The 16,573-nt window shown below is 45.7% G+C and overlaps 1 protein-coding gene and 1 long non-coding RNA gene across 4 annotated transcripts; one reads left to right on the top strand and one right to left on the bottom strand.

Moving 5' to 3' along the window:
* Positions 1-274: 274 nt before the first annotated feature.
* LOC141786032 (vascular endothelial growth factor C-like) lies at positions 275-11,008 on the bottom strand. Its single transcript, XM_074664730.1, has 8 exons — positions 9,635-11,008; positions 6,302-6,545; positions 6,028-6,218; positions 5,670-5,800; positions 5,472-5,581; positions 4,180-4,314; positions 2,940-3,141; positions 275-1,380 (listed from the first exon to the last, which is right to left on the bottom strand). The coding sequence occupies exons 1-8, from the start codon at positions 9,734-9,736 to the stop codon at positions 1,269-1,271; spliced, it is 1,227 nt and encodes a 408-aa protein (XP_074520831.1). The 5' UTR covers positions 9,737-11,008; the 3' UTR covers positions 275-1,268.
* On the top strand, positions 4,220-15,110 carry LOC141786033 (uncharacterized). Of its 3 annotated transcripts, none has more exons than XR_012597606.1 (5): positions 4,220-4,353; positions 5,672-5,816; positions 11,181-11,334; positions 13,265-13,358; positions 13,474-15,110. It is a non-coding gene; the product is annotated as an uncharacterized LOC141786033 (long non-coding RNA). The 3 variants fall into 3 exon arrangements; XR_012597605.1 differs by lacking the exons at positions 4,220-4,353; positions 5,672-5,816 and adding an exon at positions 9,913-10,038 and having other exon boundaries at positions 13,474-14,105; positions 14,253-15,110; XR_012597604.1 differs by lacking the exons at positions 4,220-4,353; positions 5,672-5,816 and adding an exon at positions 9,913-10,038.
* The last annotated feature ends 1,463 nt before the right edge of the window (positions 15,111-16,573 follow it).

The raw sequence follows: 16,573 nt of genomic DNA, 5'->3' as shown, positions 1-16,573 counted from the left end.
AAGTTGTTTAAATGCCACTTTAAAAAAAATCAAATGTTTGAAAGTAACATTATTTTTGAAAATTTTACAAATTTTTGAATTGTTTCCATTGTTTTTGAAAAGTAAGAAAAATTTTCAAATGACAAATTTTATTATTATTTTTTATTTATTTTTGGCAAATTTGGCCTTTTTTTGCCATCTTTTTTGGAAAACAGCAACGTTTTAAAATAGTCTAAATTTTGCAAATATATGGCATTACTTAGTGTTAATTTAAAAAAACATGTAAAAGATTTATAAAAAAACAAAACAAAAATTGATTCATTACATGTAAAATTTTTATGAACACTAAAATCTTCCTGTTTATACACTTCATTGTCTTTATTGTGAAGATAAAGTCGATTTTGCAGCTCCTGAATGACTTTACTCTAGGTGAGCTGAGGCAAAATTGCTCTTTGGAAAGTAAAGGTTGCAGACTCCCGGTTTAGAGGAACAGCACAGTGAAACAATCATGCAGCTCTTGCAGTCTTTACTTTACAACCAAAGCATGATTAAAGAGTTGGAGCACAGACGACACAGCCTCTGTCTCTGCAGGCTCAGATATGATGATTCTTTAAGCGTGTTTGCAAAACAAGCAGATGAAAAGAGTGACTTAAATACAACATTTTACAACGACATGATTCCAGCATTAAAATAATAGTTTTAAATATAAGAAGATTTAAATATGTACAAAAACAGCACGTACAGAGCGTTGAATTAAATTAACAGAAGCAGCAGTGGGAACAGCCGGAGAGGCAAGTAGAAACTGGAGGGTGTAATAGCTGTTTGGGAGTGTGTAAATGAGCGTTTTATTGAGCAGGGTGTTTACGTCCAGTCTGGTACTGAGCAATAAGAGAAATACTCTGCTCCAACAGGGAGTACAAAGACACACACACACACACACCCTCCCTGGCAGAGTCGTGTAGTGTGATTGCAGCAAAATAAATCCTTCAACCCCGCAAATATGTTGTTACTGAAGGCTGCCAGAGTGAAGTCAAAGTCGCCTGCAGCTCCAGAGACGGGGGGAGGAAGGAGAAGGAGAAGAAGAAGCGTGGTCTGTTATTATTTTATTCCACTTTCTCACAGCGGGGTGTTGTGTCTGTGCAGGAGGTCGCGCGGCTGAGCGTCGAGCTCCGACATGTCGCTGCGATTCAGTCTCGTCAGCCTCAGAGTTCAAATGTGCAGTCCGACAAAGGCACGTCTTCCTCCTCATTCGACAAGCTTCCAGTCTCTTTCTGTCTCTCGTCTTGTTTCTACTTCCACTCAGGCCTCATGTAGTTGGGGATGCACTGGCAGACCTGGTGGCTGTAGTAGAAACCGGACTGACACGCAGGTCTGGGCTTTCTGCAAGGCAACCTGTAACAACTAGATGAAGAATAAAGCAGAGAAAGAAGAAAGGGAGAGGTTAGAAAGAAGACACATGGGAGATGATTGTCCTGGCAGCATCATCATCATTTTTGGATAACCCCTGATCTGAGTTTTGTTTGTTTCCAATCATTGTGTGTGTGAGAAAAAGAGGGAGTGTGCCTCCCAGGAGGGGAGGGGTATGTCCACTTTGTGTGAACATAAACTGTGTCACCTCTTCCTCCATTAGGGCAGGGTTGAAAACACACCCGACCGACAGGATGTGAGTGGTTAGACGTGGTGTGTGTTGGGGGAACTTTCCCACATTCATTAGAAGTCCCTCGCATCGCGTGTCTGTCACTCCATCTGTCTCCATCCCCCTGTCATCAAGTCCACTCTGTCTCCCCCTGCCCGACTCTCCGCGGGCCTCCCAGGTCAGAGGGAGGCTGATCCTTTTGGTGACGGCTGTGGGAACCGCCGACGAATGTCTTAGACACCCCGTGTCCATAAAAGGTCATCGTGAGACATGTAAACTCAGAAAGCGGACAGTTTTTCTGGTGTAGTCTGGAATGTTTGATTCCTCCATTGAGACTTTGTTTGCTTTCTCATCATGTGACTTCTTTTTCTGCCTCTCCTCCCAGATAGAAGAGTCCTGATGGACTACACAAGATGAGAGTGGTTTCCTTGCAGAAGCTTTAAGCTCAGGTAAGTCTTGAGTGAAAAGCTTTGCTAGCTTTCCTTTTTTAATCCCCTCCTAAACTAAAGATGTGTTGTGCTTTGGAGAAGTTTCTTCTAGATTTGAGTTGAGCACACAGCCAATAAGAAAGTGGATGTTTGGTCTGAGACACAGAATTAAAGCCTTGAGGAGTGAACTCTGTAAACCAAACACCATTTGTGTAACAGTGCCCTAGTTTTCAGGCAGAAACCACCATTATCCCATCACACAAACATCCCAAACACCAGAGGAATTAATCATCCACCAGTGAAAACCTGCTCCCAAACGCCAACATTTGCCAAAGTGTTCAGAGCAGCCATGGAGGAGTCAAAGTGTGAGCCATCAGGACCTCCTTTTGCCCCTGAGCTGCTGTGACATCACCTTCCCTGTATCAGCGGCCACGGCCCTGTTGGATGATAAACACGTGGCAGCCCTCCTGAAATCTGATCCCCATCTTTGCCTTCAGGGACGTATGTTACAAGAAGTACGTAGAAGAATTTCCCCGACTCTCAGGAACAGTAAGAGTGAAACATGAAGACGATGAAGAGAGGAGAGGAGGGAGGGGGGATGATTTTGTGAAATGGTTGTGGTTTCCAGACACGTGAAAACAAGTGCAAAGCAAATTCCAGCAGCTGTGTATGCAAACTTTTATTATCACATGTTTCAATAAATTACCCTCCTATTATTGTAGCTTATTAGCTTTTTATGGCTCAAAGTGAGTGTTCCAGTTGGAAGAAACCCAGAGTGGATTCTTTGGATAATTCAATCCCCTGAGGAGTCGTTTTCTCTCTGCTTCCTTCTCTCCTCAGGGAGTAACAATCTCAACACTGACTCCGTCTGGAAAGTGGAGCAGGAGGACGCCTACCTGCAAGTGCTGGGCTTGAACCTCTTGCCCTGCCGTAGACAGGAGTGCGGGCTCTCCCTGCACTGACACAGGCAGGTGTCGGGGTTGAGGGGCTGATTCCCCGGACAGTCTGCGGCGCACACGCAGCCGCACAGCTCTTCGTCCCAGCGCTGACCCGTGGGGCACACTTTGCCGTCGCCTTGGCCTTCGCACTGACACTCACCTGAGGAGAATGAAAGCAGGTAATGAGATGAATCAGCTGGTGCATCGTTGTCTGTAAATGTGAGTGGTCTGGTCCTGACTTGTTTGGGTAAAAATTTGCATGAGGCCTGACTTCCAGAAAGTTCTTTTCATGTGTGATTAATGCGTCTGGTAGCTTCTGTTTGATTCTCACTTACTGTAAGACAAGCCCAGTTCTGTATCAGCCACACTTTCATTATCTGAAGTCTTACTTTTGGTTTCTGGTTCACCCACCATGAGGGATGGGTACCACATGAGGTACTCTTATAGGTACTGATGAATTACCAATTGACATAAATATTAAAGGTACCATGTTTGGTTACCTAAACGCATCCTTGTTGCTGTGAGGGAGTGGAAGAGTAGGTGTTTTTCCATGCTGGACATGAACACAGCATTTCAAGTTTATATATGTCGAAATGAGTGTGTTAAATTGGAATAGTTTAAACAAATGAGTATTTATTACTAAGTGAACACACACAAAAGTACTGGAAGTTGGTACCATTAAGTACCCAAACTGATAGCCAGGTAGCAGGCACCAGTACTGTATAGTTTCAGATGTGTAAGGTACCCATTCCTGCCGGCCACGCCAAGTTACTCTAGCCACGTCTACATGGACCCAAATATTCCGCTTGCATTTGGATTATTTGCTCAAACAGAAAGAATTGAACCTGTGAATACACCTCATACCAAGAGAAACTTGCCAATCTGAAATCCGTTTCCCCAAATCGATTGAGGTATCATGTATCCACTGAAATGGAAAGTTGTCAGGGTGCGTTCTTTCAGATATGACGTAAGACGCAACTTGGGACTTTCCTCAATTTGTTTACGTTTTTCTGAGCATGCCCAATTGACTATTCTGTTTGAATATAGCGCCACATGTAGACCAGAGATTTGAATATTCCTTTCCATGTATACTATTGTTTTAGAAAAAGTCATTCAGAAAGATTCCGTTCAGAAAGACAAAAAACTCCCCCTGTAACTGTGGCTGGTGTAAGGTTAAGCTAACTGAAAAGCTTCTCACATGTGTTGTGGTCCAGTTTCCAGCCCGGATCACAGCTGGCCTCGGTGAGTCCGTTCCGACAGACGCAGTCGCAGGTGGACTCGTCCAGAACTCGGTTTGGCCCGCAGAGGGCTAACAGACCAGAGTGCAGGGCCTCTGGAGGAAGATGGTGACAGAAAAACACCAAAGTTAAAGGTTCGTTTCTACGGTTGGGAGAAAAAATGTTAGTATTGTTTTGTCTTGTTTACTGACTTGAATTTGAATGTTTTAGTTGAAAAATGTCGGGTTTTTTTCTAAGTTGGTTTGGAAAATAGTTGAGATGTGAGGTCCCCTGAGTAAATGTTAAAAAGTGACTCATATGCATTGTCGGCTCCTGATGTAGCCTGTAGACATCATCGTCATCGGGCCCTCTTGAAACCCTTAGGATGATTCATCCTTTCTGTCTTGTGACACTTTCACCCCAAATTGCGTGCCTTTCACTAGAGATAAACATGAGCGCACCTAGCCCCAAAATTCAGTCAGGGCCAAAAAAGTATGATTCCAGTATTTGCACAATGACATATTCCCCATAGCACCGCTTATCGGTGCTTGCAGCTTTAATTGTTATTGAACTTTTACACATGGTCTGGGGTTCCAAAAGCAAAGTAAAAATGGACAAAATTGGAGAAATGGGAAATGTTGAAGAATTGCAATTTAAACGAATCAAAGACTTGAATCAGGAGTAAAGCTTTTGGTCCCTGCCCTACACTTGGCCCACGTGCCACTGCAGTGGTGATGTCTTGGTGGAAGATTTCAATAGCAGTGACCTGTATCTCTATTTTTAGACAGAGTATTTCACTGGAATCCATACGCAGTCTTGTCTTTAAAACCAGAGGTTTACAGAGAGATGTCTTCCTGTTAATTATTATCTAAAAAAAACTCGATGCAGCAGGGTACTGTCGTTCAGAGCATGATGGAACAAGTGAAATGCCACAGAGACAGATTCATTTGTCATGTTACAGTTGAATAAACATTTCCTCAGGGGGAATCATTCCACATCTATTTGGACGGGGCGTCATCAGCATCATCATCATTAACATCGTCTGGTTTTGTAAAAGAGAGACGTGGCTCACATCCAGTAAAAGAAGCTGGTTGTCAAATTTACTTTAAGTTGTATTTTGAGGCTTTTTTTCTGTGAAAATGTGTTTTTGTTTCCTGTTACATCAACCATCCAAACACTGGTCTGACAGGAGTGTGTGTGTATGTGTGTGTTTCCCATGAAGTGAGTCATGCTGATTTGAGTGTGTGTGTTGTTGTGACTCCAGATCACTCACCCGTCTCCCTGTCAGCGTAGTTCATGTTCAAGGCGTCTGTAGGGACGCACGCGCAGTTTCCCGCGTCCCATAAGAACCCCGGGGCGCAGCCGTCTTGGGGTGGGGAACACCTACGTGAACACACACACATCATCACAACGCAGTAACGCACAGATTCTTTGAATGAAATGTGAGTGACACGCCTCACTGCCCACTCACAGGTGATCTGCCACGGCTCGTCTGATGATGGAGTGGAGCGGCCGCTTTGATCGACACTCGCACGCAGTGTGGTTGACGAAGGTTACCATGACGAAGGAGTAGTCCATCCTGGGTGGGGAGAGCTCCATGAGCTGGAGGAGGAGAAAGGTGAAGGTGTTCAAACGTTCATGTTTTTGTTTTGTGTTTGACTGCTTTTGTTACAGCTCAAACAAAAAAGTTTGGAGTTGACGTAACAGTCGTGCGATTGTGCAACCGTGAGTGAGTGTGTGTTGATTTGAAGTGCATTTGCAGCCAAAGGGCGGCCCCCCCCCGCAGCTCACACACAAGCTGGAGATCAAATCAGGGTCTTGTGTCTTACCGTCTTGTTGACCAGCGTGTGACTGGTGTTGGTGCAGTAGAGCCCCTCGTTGGTGCAGCAGCCGCCGCAGCGATGCAGCGCCATGCAACGCGGGTAGAAAAACTGACTGGTGGATTCTGGGTATTCTTTGTTGACCTCCACACACACTTCTCTGGGCTGGCACTCGGTTTTCTTGATCTCCTCTAAGATGACTGGAAACAGATGTGATTAAGTAACAGTAACGTGTCTCTGAAGGAGGAAAACAGTGGAGCGGTGTTGTGTGCTGAGCTCTTACCTCCCAGCATCCCGTCCGCTTTAAAGAGCGCCTCCTTTCTGGAGTGACCCCACACGTCGTCGTCGTCCCCGCCGGGCATCGCGGGGCTCGCCGAGGAGGAGAGGAACGAGGGGGAAGAGCTGTGGCCCGACTTCTTCCTCAGGCAGTGCTGGAGCAGATTGTACTCTGGGTAGAGAACTTGTAAAAGCTGATCCACGCTCGTCACCGAATCCAAGCTGGGCTGGTCATCTGACCACTGCGGAGCCTGGAAGACACCAGAGAGTCCTGTGCAGTCATATGTCAGGCCTAATGAAACAGGGAAGTGATTGTGATGCAGCTTTAAAATGACGTTACTTGTGACTTTTAGAGGAAAATTCCTCTAAACTGGAGCATTTGTAGCTCAAGAGTTCCCGATGTGATGTGGATCAACAGTGAATACCTGGGCTCTCACTGTGTTTGAACATGTTGCTTTTGGCTACTGTCCTCTCCTCACCTCTTCTGCATGTCAGTGTGCTCAAAGAGTGTGAAATCAGCCTGTAACTTCTCCCCCTTTTTGAGTCTGCAGGTGTGTTTTCTCCTTCTTTTCTACCGTGTGAGTATTTTTAGGAAGCGTGTGATTGCACAGATCCTTTACGAGCCCTCCGTGACAAGCTCAAGCACCAACCTCCTACGTAGGGTTAGCCCTGCGTTAATGGACCAAACAGACCGCCAAGTTCCAGCAGGGCCAACACCCACGTCGTTATTATCATTACTGTACAAAGACAGCTTTATGCAGCGCGCCACATCCATGGAAGCGGCCTCCGTTTCTTCTGATGTGAGTCACATGCAGAAGTGTTAATGTGCGTGAGTTTTCCCCTGCAGAGGTACAGCGTGTGCAGATGATCCCAGATCATCTTCAGGTAACTGTCGCCCAACAGGAAGTGGTGGCTCATGTGATGCTCCTTTAGAGGCAGTAAAAGAGGCATGAAGTGACCAAGGAAGATCAGCGAGTTGTGTTTAAGATCGGTTGAGTGTGGCAGGATAAGGACGCTGATTTTTCTAGTACAGTAGAGTGATAGTCTTGTGGATCATATGAGGTTAGATCATGGCCATGGGACCATGAGGTCATGGTGGATGAGTGACCAGTGCTTTGGGCTCCATCATCCGATGGTCCTGGCACACTGACACACGGACACACCCTTGCATTGGTCAATACTGTAACTTTTTGTTACGTAACGTGCTTTGAATGTGCACCGTGGACTCTGGGAAGAGCTGTTTGGGATTCCACGGAGAGATTCATCAGTAAGTGATGTGCTGAGTCATAACTCAGAGTCAGGCTCATGTAGTTAGTGTTGTGGCTTGTGGAGAGCATTTACGGTCAAATACATGTGTGGAACTGAAGTGGATGAAGTGTGTGTGTATGTTCTGCAGAAACTTGCGTCTCCCCCATACAGGTCCTGTACGTGCTGATTAGTTCTTGTTGTGTATTTTCTTACTGGGATGTGCATTCTTGATTGTGATTGGTGAAAACTGGACAACATTAGCATGTAGTTGTTAAAACTGAATGTAATGACAATTCATTATATATATCTCTGTTTTTGGCACTGTTGTAAGTTGTGATCCGAGGGGGACATTTACAGTAGCGACATCCTGATTAGGGATGGGTATCAAAAAAGGTCTTTTTTCAGTTACTGACCAAATTCAGTCATAAGTACCAGGTACTGATTCCCGTGCTGGACATGAACACAATGTTGTAAGGATATTGGAGAGTAAAGATGTGAAATTGTGCAAAAATGATTAAAGAAATTGATATTTCTTACCACACAAACACAAAAAAGTACAGAAAATTGGTACAGTTGAGTACCGTTACCTATTGCCAGGTAGGGATGAGTACTGAATAAGGTACTTTTTTAGGTACCGACCAAATTATGTCAAAAGTACCGGGTATGGATTTGTGTAGAGTCAAAAGGTACCATGTTTAGGTACCTAAACGCATCCTTGTTACTGTGAGGGAGTGGAAGGGTAGATGATTTTCCATGTTGGACATGAACACAGCATTTCAAGGTTATATATTGAAGAATATATTTGTTAAATTGTAAAAATAACACATTTTATTATTAAACAAATTGATATTTTTTCCACATAAACACAAAAAAGTACCGAAAATTGGTACCGTTGAGTACCGGTACCGATTGCCAGGTACTGGGCATTGGTACCATATCGTTTCAAACGTGAAAGGTACCCATCCCTATTGCCAGGTATATTTCGTCATTATTATTGATCAGATCTATGGTCTTTCCAAACAAATGGGAGAAATACCAGCGTAGTATAAAGAGAGTGACAGAAAAAAACACAGGGTATGACATCACTGTGCTTCAGTGACACTATTGGTTGAATGGTGTAAAGTTAGAACTGAAGCGTAAAGCTAAGAGCACGATGTATTTGAGTGGAAGTATCAGATTGAGGTTTGGTATCAGCAGACCGTCAAACTGAAATGAGTGGGGATTTAGGGGTTATCAGACTGTTGCTTTTCACATTGTTTAACCCTTTTAGGATTGTAGTTTGCAGAACCACCTGCTCAGTGTACAGCGTGGTTAGGGATGGGTACTGGATTAGGTCCTTTCTAGGTCCTAATGAAATGTCTTCCGGTGTATCGTGAAGTGTTTGACATCAAATCAAACAGCACCATGTTGTGGTACCTATATGCAGCCTTGTGATAGCGAGTTTATAGATAAACAGCATTGCAAGTTTATCTACAGAGGAATGAATGTTTGAAACGGAGAAACTGTGATATGTAATGGAATTTGTATTTGTTACAGCAGAAACACAGACTTAAGTGCTGCAAATTGTTAATGTTGAGTACCAGTGCTGATTGGAAGGTTCCCATCCTGAAGTGTGTTAGATTGAGTTGTTATCTGCTTTGTCAATTCACTGTAATGTTAAGAAGCAGACCTGGATTTTCTACAGTAATTGTGAGAGTATCTTCTTTGAAAAGTGAACCCCCTCCCCCTTTAATCCAGACCTCCTGTCTGCCTGTGCTACTTCCCTTTCAAACCTGGATCCCTTACTGTCAGAGGAAAGTGTCCTGTGGAGAAGTTGCGTACTGTCTTTGCCAGCCCTGTCTTTTAAAGAGGATCTTGTTCTGAGAGACTTCCTGAATGAAGTAGTGTGTTCCTCTCCCCAGGAGCACAACCATCTTTTCTTTTTATGTCCTCTCATCCACAGATGCTGATCTTTTTCTGTGTCTAAATGTGCCTGCATTTGTTGGTAGCAACCATTAACACCCTGCAGGAGTTGTAGAAATTCCTCCCCGCTTTGGTGAGGAGCCAAAAGGAGAAGCGTTTGTGTAGCTGGTGTGGGGTTTCGACGGCTCACCTGAGTGCCCATGTCTCCAGTTTGGTAGTAGTCCGCGTAGTCCTGTCCTGAGCACAGAGAGCCGGTGTTAAGAATCCATAGGAGCACAGCTGGTATCCACATAGTGAGGTAGAGAGAGGAGGAGAGGAGCTCTGAAGGGAGAGGAGGAGTGAAGGAGAAGCTGCTTTTTAAAGGCAAAGGGAGGAAGGAGTCCTCGAGGAAGGCGAGGAGGAGGACGGCAGGTTTGGTCGGGCTGCTGTCGTCATGCTACCCGGGGACGAAGTTGCCGTTGTGGTGCAGGTCGTCGGAGCGGAGGAGCGCGGATGAATAAAACATGATGAGGAAACGGCTCCTCGTTTCGTTCCACTTCAGAGGGAGTCCTCCCTCCCGTCCTGCTGCGTCTCCATGCTCTCCGTAGATGTCAGGTGTGCGCCGTTGTGTGTTTTCCTTTTATATGTGCGCGTTGTCATCCGAAGCTTAAACGATTCTGCGAGCTTTTACGTAAGGCTGTCGTCCCCCTGGTCGACGTCCTCCCCTTTGCCCTTCACACTTTGTTTGTTATCTGTATTTTCTCTTCACGCAGCAGCTGTGCTGTGCCCTTGCTCTCCCTGTCTGTCTGCCTGTGTGAGATTATCAGTGCCTCTTTATCTTTTTCTTCCTCTCCCAAAAAGCTCCAGGGCAAAGCTTCTGTGTCTGTCTGTGTGGACTTTGTTTCCTCCCTCCTCCCGCTGCTTTCTAAATCTGTCACAACTTTCTCCGACGGGCTGCGTGATCCTCAGAAAGGCATCAAAGACAGAGAGAGAAAAAAAGAGGAAGAGCTTATTCCAAATCCTGCCCCCGAATGGATTTGCGGTGTGAAAAAATCAAAGAACGCGTCCAGTGGTATGAAGTTGCGGTCCGAGCGAGGAGAACGCTGGTCTTGTCGGAGCAAGCGAAGGAGAACATGAGAATGAAGGGATTGTGTTTGTGGGTGGAGGGAGAAGAGGGTTTGCGATTTGCAGCTCATTATTCTTTCACTTTTTTCAGAAGCACTGACACACTTTCCCATCCTCCTCCTCCTCCTCCTCCTCCTCCTCCTCCTGCTCTTGGTCTTTTCCTCTCAGACGTTGTTCTTCACAAGTTCCTGAGAAGAAAGAGGTCCAAGCGTCTTTGAGAGGATCAGATAATCCTCCCACGTTCCTTATCGTTAACCTCTGAGGAGCCGTGGGGTGGAGGAGATGTGTGCGCGAGCAGCGCTAAGTGGCTCTTTACGAGCTGCTAATGCCTCTGCCGTCCGTCCGTGTCTGCGTCTGAGTGGGTGCTGCGCGGTTTTTAGTGTGAGAAACGAAGCGGCCAAATGCGGCTCACACCTGCAGGTCCTGCCTGGACTCCCTCACACCTCATCAACCTTCACCTTTGCCATCCTCCCTTCCCCCTATGTGGCCTCCTCAAGGTTGTGAATGTGCAAACTTTACATACCTCTTTGAGTGTGGCGCCCCGAGGCTGCGAGTGTGTGTGGGTCATGAAAGAGGAGGGTGAGAAAAGTGAGCTTGTGTGTGCCTAAATATGCCTGTTTCTCCTCTCCTAGGGTGAATGAGTTGCTGAGAAGTGTAACGTAAATCACAGGGAGGACACTCATAGACAGAGAGACGATGAGATGGGGAAGAAGAAGGAAGAGAGAGAGACAGACGTGAGGCTTACAGCGACCAGGTGCAGCAGGAGGAAGAGACAGAGAGAAAGAGGTGTGTCTGGGAAACGCTCGACTGAGAAAACATCCGATTTTTGGGGCCAGTCACCGCCCGGCTCACTCGTAGGATTAAAGACGCACACGGCGGCAAGTGCGTGCTTGCAGCGCCCTTTATGTGTTGAAATCCACTCTAGCGAATTCCACATTCCTGTCATTGCTATCTCAATTCCTCCATGTGTGAGTGGGATGCACAGGATTGGAGATGATAGAGGAGGAAGTGGATGCTTGCAGTACCAACATTATTTGATGTATGTAGCTGTGCAAACGGATGTCATTCATAATGTCCCTTGTTGCGTTTGTTTGGCCAGGTCCCCGTCCGTCACACTGAGCCGTCACATGAAGCGGGGCTGTCTGAGGGCGAGCAGCTGGAGGACGAGGCGATTTTACGGCGCACATCTAGCAAACAAAAAGAGTGTTTAAGAGCCATCATCACATGTGCCGCACACATGTCGGAGCCGCTCGGAGGACAGAGAAAGCGTAGAGCTGCCAGCGTGATGAGACGGTCACGGACGGTAGCTATTTGTGAATGTGGAAGCATCCGTTTGAATGATGACATTGACAGCAAATCAAAGTTATATAAGTGGGCAGTGGAAGCTGGAAGTCCCCTGTGATTATCTGTGATAATCACAAACGGAAAAAGATTATTTTTATTGAAGAGCTTTGAGTTGAATTACATAATATTTTCCATGTCAAGAGCCACAAAGTCATCCTTGTGTGTAGGGAGCAGGTTCATCTGTGTCCGAGCTGGTGCACTTGCTCGTAGGACCTGAAAGAGGCGTCTTTACAAGGTGTTGAAATGTCACCGTGACTCCTTTGTAGTGAGACTTGTTTTTTGTCCTTCACAGGAACCACTGTCTTCACGACGCGGGAGCAGCTGGGGTGTAGCTGGGACAGCGGCTGCGTCACGGCTGCCGTGCGTCGCGGTGTTCCTCAATCAAGGGGAAGCACGTCCTGATGAATATAAATAATGCGGGGCGTGAAGTGTTTAACGAGCTTGTGTTGTTGCGCTGCGTTGTGTCCGTTTATCAAACGGAGGTTGCTGGACCTTGAGGCTCCTGGTACTTTGGTAGATAGAGTGTTCTTTGTGTGACACAGCAGCAGCAGTGCACTTGATAACATGCTACTGTTTTGATTCCTTCCTTAGTGTTGTAGAAGTCTTTCTTTAGCTCTTAGTTTGACCATGGTGTCAGCAATCAGGGCCTGGAGGGTGCCTTGGTTTGCGCCTTTTCTTGGCTGTGTTGTGAGTTTGAGTGAAAGTAGGATGAGGTGAATGAAACGGAGTGAAGAACAGGTGTGTTCTGGGTTTGCGTGACTGTCAGGGAGTGAAGTGTGTGTGTGTGTGTGTGTGTGTGGTCGATCATAATACACGTGTTGGTGTAGGGCCTTCTGTGTGGATGTCCAAGAACTGGAGGTGAGACCCTGTCCACACCCTTTGTGTTGATGAGCGTCTGTTGGTACCCTCCTGTAGTGAACCATAAGGAGTTTTGAAGGGCCAAGCCTTTGTCCGTCATCTGTCATCCCCTCAAGAGAGGAGTCCCGCTATTGTGGGGTTGGTCTGCTAAGTTGACATAGGTGTTGTTGGAGTGAGTGGAATGTTTGAGGTGAGGGTGACCTGTGCGTTGGTGTGTGGCATGTGCGTGTGGAGCAGACAGGAAGTGGGGTCATCAACACAGTGTCCCCTCCTGTGTTGAAGACATGGTGCTTGGATCACCATGTACTGTTTTTTGAAGTGCTTGACAAGATAGTGAAGACCGGAGAGCCGTACAGAGTGGAGATGAGCCTTTATGTCCAAGCAATCAGTGAATTAGATGTGAATGAATGATTGTGTAAGTTGGAAATGTGCACAGACAAAGCATAGGCATTGTAATGTGGTGTTACGTTGAGCAAACATGATGACGACTTGTTTTTCCTGATGTGTCTTGCAGAGACTGGTGAAGTGGTGCCATCTGGTGGTTGAGGTGGATCATTGCTGATGTGTGAGACCCTCCAAATGTGAGAGATTTTTTGGTGAAAGTGAAGGTAATAACTGTACTGTTCACGTGTGTGTGTGTTCTGTGGTATTCATTCATTCATTCATTCATTCATTCATTCATTCATTCATTCAATAATTTGTTGTCCTACTTATCCTGTGCAGGGTCATGGGTGCCTGGAGCCTTTCCCAGCTGTCTTGGGGTGAGAGGTGGGGTCCACCCTGGAGTGGTTGCAAGTCCACCTCTGGGTTGACACATGGATGGACAACCTTTCATGCACACACTCACACCAAGGGAGAATTTAGAGTAAACAAACAACCTGAGGAGCATGTTTTTGTAGCGTGGGAGGCAAGGTTATAATAGTTAACTAAAAAGAAAAGTGAAACTGAAATGTAAAACACATTGCAGTTAACTGAAAGTAATAAAAACTAGAAAAGAAAAGAAAAACGATAAGTAACCTATAACTGTATGTTGTGTTCACAGAAGTAACTCAAACTAACTGAAATGATAGAGAAAATGTTCTTAGTTTTAGTTTCTGGCAATATTTATAGCCTTTAGGATTTAAATTGATCTGACACATTTTCCCAACCAAATTTAAGGCATTTTTCGGCAGTTGTCAGCGCCGTACGGCACCATTATAGCGACGTACTGGGATGTGCTTGTTTCCTGCACTGACTGGCTGTGCGCTGTGCTGCGACAAAACATGGTGAAGCAATGAATGAGAGCATGTGTAATAGTTTCATTGCAGGTGAGTCTGACTGTATTGTTACAGAGTCCAAGTTTGTAATTGTTAAAGGTCATATTTTATTGTTTTACATAATTTATGTTTATATTTGTTTATGTAGGTTGATTTTATTTATTGTGTTGAAGGCAGCAGCCGACAGTTCAGTGTCAGCACTGACTGAGCAGTGAGCACTATGTTGGACTTGAAACTGAACAGTAGGACAAAATATGTAGTGTGACCTTTTTGAATCCTGCACCTGGTTAATAAGGTATGAAAAAAGTAAAAGTAAAGTGAAACTAAATTTAAAGTAAAGTAAAACTAAGCCTTGTTGCAAAAGTGAAAACTGAATATAAAGTAGAATGGCTGCTGTAAAAGTAATTAAAAGTGAAGTGTAATGGGAAAAAATGTGAAAAGTAACTGAGACTGAAGTATAATGACAAATCCAAATGTATTTTAACCTTGGTAGGAGGAAGCTGGAGTATCCAGTGCAGCCATTATGTGGTGTTTAGGCAAGAGAAGGAGTACATTTTTTTAGTCATGTGTTTCTGCAATTGAACGTAGTCATGATGCAAGTGATCTGAGGTGAAAGTGCCAGCATCTTTAGTGTGACAGTGTGTGTGGGTGCTTTGGTGTTCCAGCGGCATGTATGCATCCTTAATAAAGCATGCTGAAGTGTGTGTGTGGGGGGGTCCTGCTCTGGATTGGTCACAGAAAAAGATGCGAAGCCCAGTGGAGCCAACATCCCCATCTGTAAGAAGAACAAGATGGAGTACATTGAGAAAAAGAGTTGTAGGTTGGTGTTTGTGTGGTTTGTGTAGGTTACCACGACAAGCACATAGTAATGTGATGGTTCAGGGCAGCAGTGGAGAGGTTCAACAGCGAGGGGAGCAGAGAGTGCGGCTTCTCCAGGTGGGTTAGTGATCATGGGTCATGAGAGCAAGAAGGTGATTGTGTTTTTCTCTGCGTAATCCCCGTCTCCCCCCCTGTCCTCAGTTTGTCACCGGGACGCCCAGCATCCCCGAAGAGGAACGGAGGTCGCAGGTGGTGTGTGGTGAAGTGGGGGACGGTGACATCTGTGGCCAGGTAAACGGTGATGTCACCATGAAAAAAGAATTTAATTGTACTGTGCTGAGATCCCAAATGTGTGTGATGTGTGTGATGTGACCTTTGACTGTGTGTGTTCCTCCAGGGCGCACAAGCGCTTCAACCGGCTGGACCTGCCTTCCTACCTGTCGTTGTCCACGCTGTACGAGAAGATGCTGACGACCGTGGAGGAGAGCAGCACGTTTGGGCTGGAATGAGAGGCGTGCTTATGGACTGAGCTGTGTGAATGTCAGATGAATTTATTTGTATGTGTTTGAGGAGGGAGGTGTTTTCTAACTGAGGCCACAGAGACCTTAGAACTGCTGAGACGCCCTGTGTACGGCGCTTAGTCTTTACCTGTGTGGTTGCGTGTGTGATTAAATGAAAGAGAACCCTGCACCGGCTGTTTGGGACCAGTCATTTCTGCCAGGGTGTCATCAAGTGGAGGTAGGTTTTGTATGAAGGTGTGTCTCTTTCCTAGCAGGAAGTCCATGTGTAAAGATGAAAGAAGAAGCAGGCACTGGCTTCACTGTCCAATCTTCAAGGAGTCTGCCTCTGAAGAAGCGTGGGTTTGTATTGGCATTTTTGGTCCATGTCCAGAGGAAAAAGGCAACGGTGTTTGTGGAGATGTGGCAGTGATGTTGTTTGTAAGTAACTGTGTGAGTGAAGAGTGGTAGAATATTGGCAAGTGTTTGATGTGAAGAGAAATGATGAAGGTATTTTGTGAGTGGAGTGTTTGAGTGTAATCCTAACGTGAATAGTTGGGTGATGTTCATACAGGGTGGTCCAAGCATGACACTTGTAGATATTTTGCGAAACAGTGTTTTTTAGTCCTTCTTGTGCACTACGAATGTACACAGTCCCTGAAGCGGCACACGGCAAGAGGTGAGTCCACAGGTCCATCATGAACCTTACTTTAGGAGTAGGTTGCCAGAGTTATTCCCCTCCAAGCCAGATGTTTGTAAGTAACCGTTGTAGTGTTTGCATCTGTTTACCTCAGTTGTAGAGGCGAATGTGTGTGAGCACTGCTGTGGAATAAAATGTAATATGTGTGAGCAAGCAGTGTGTGGTGTGTGGTTTTTGTTTGTCGTGTGTAATAGTAGTGTGGTATGATTCTGTTTGTTATTGGTATTATTATGGTATTATGTTATGGGTGAGGGTAATTAGTGAAAATGCGAAAGAATGAGCTCGCGAAGGGTGGAGAGAGAGGTGTTTTAGGTGGTCTGTGTTTGTACGCTTCCTGGTTGTGGCGTCGCTTCGTGACGTATGTGACGCACGTGTGGAACGTCATCGCGCTGCGGGTTGATTGGTCGATTGTAAATGCGTTTCAGGTGTGTGTGAGCGCGCGCTGTGTGATTGTTGGCGCTTTAAAAGAGGAGCAGTGCAGTGGAGCAGTTGTCGAGCAGCGTGGAGTAGCTCCTCCACGGTCTCGGCGCGCGCACAAGGTGGGTCTGCTC

Source organism: Halichoeres trimaculatus, unplaced genomic scaffold, assembly GCF_033239565.1.
Source record: "Halichoeres trimaculatus isolate MK-OKI-2021-1 unplaced genomic scaffold, fHalTri1.1 fHalTri1_scaffold_24, whole genome shotgun sequence".
Lineage (NCBI taxonomy): Eukaryota > Metazoa > Chordata > Actinopteri > Labriformes > Labridae > Halichoeres > Halichoeres trimaculatus.
This window is presented reverse-complemented; position numbering and strand designations above follow the sequence as displayed.

What these genes read in the sequence shown, in the direction of transcription:
- LOC141786032 (XM_074664730.1), bottom strand. Translation starts at nt 9,736, where the DNA reads ATGTGGATACCAGCTGTGCTCCTATGGATTCTTAACACCGGCTCTCTG. An exon ending in ACACGCTGGTCAACAAGACG is followed by an intron (nt 5,801 to 6,027) that starts GTAAGACACAAG and finishes CTCCTCCTCCAG; the next exon opens with CTCATGGAGCTCTCCCCACC. An exon ending in CGAGCCGTGGCAGATCACCT is followed by an intron (nt 5,582 to 5,669) that starts GTGAGTGGGCAG and finishes GTGTTCACGTAG; the next exon opens with GTGTTCCCCACCCCAAGACG.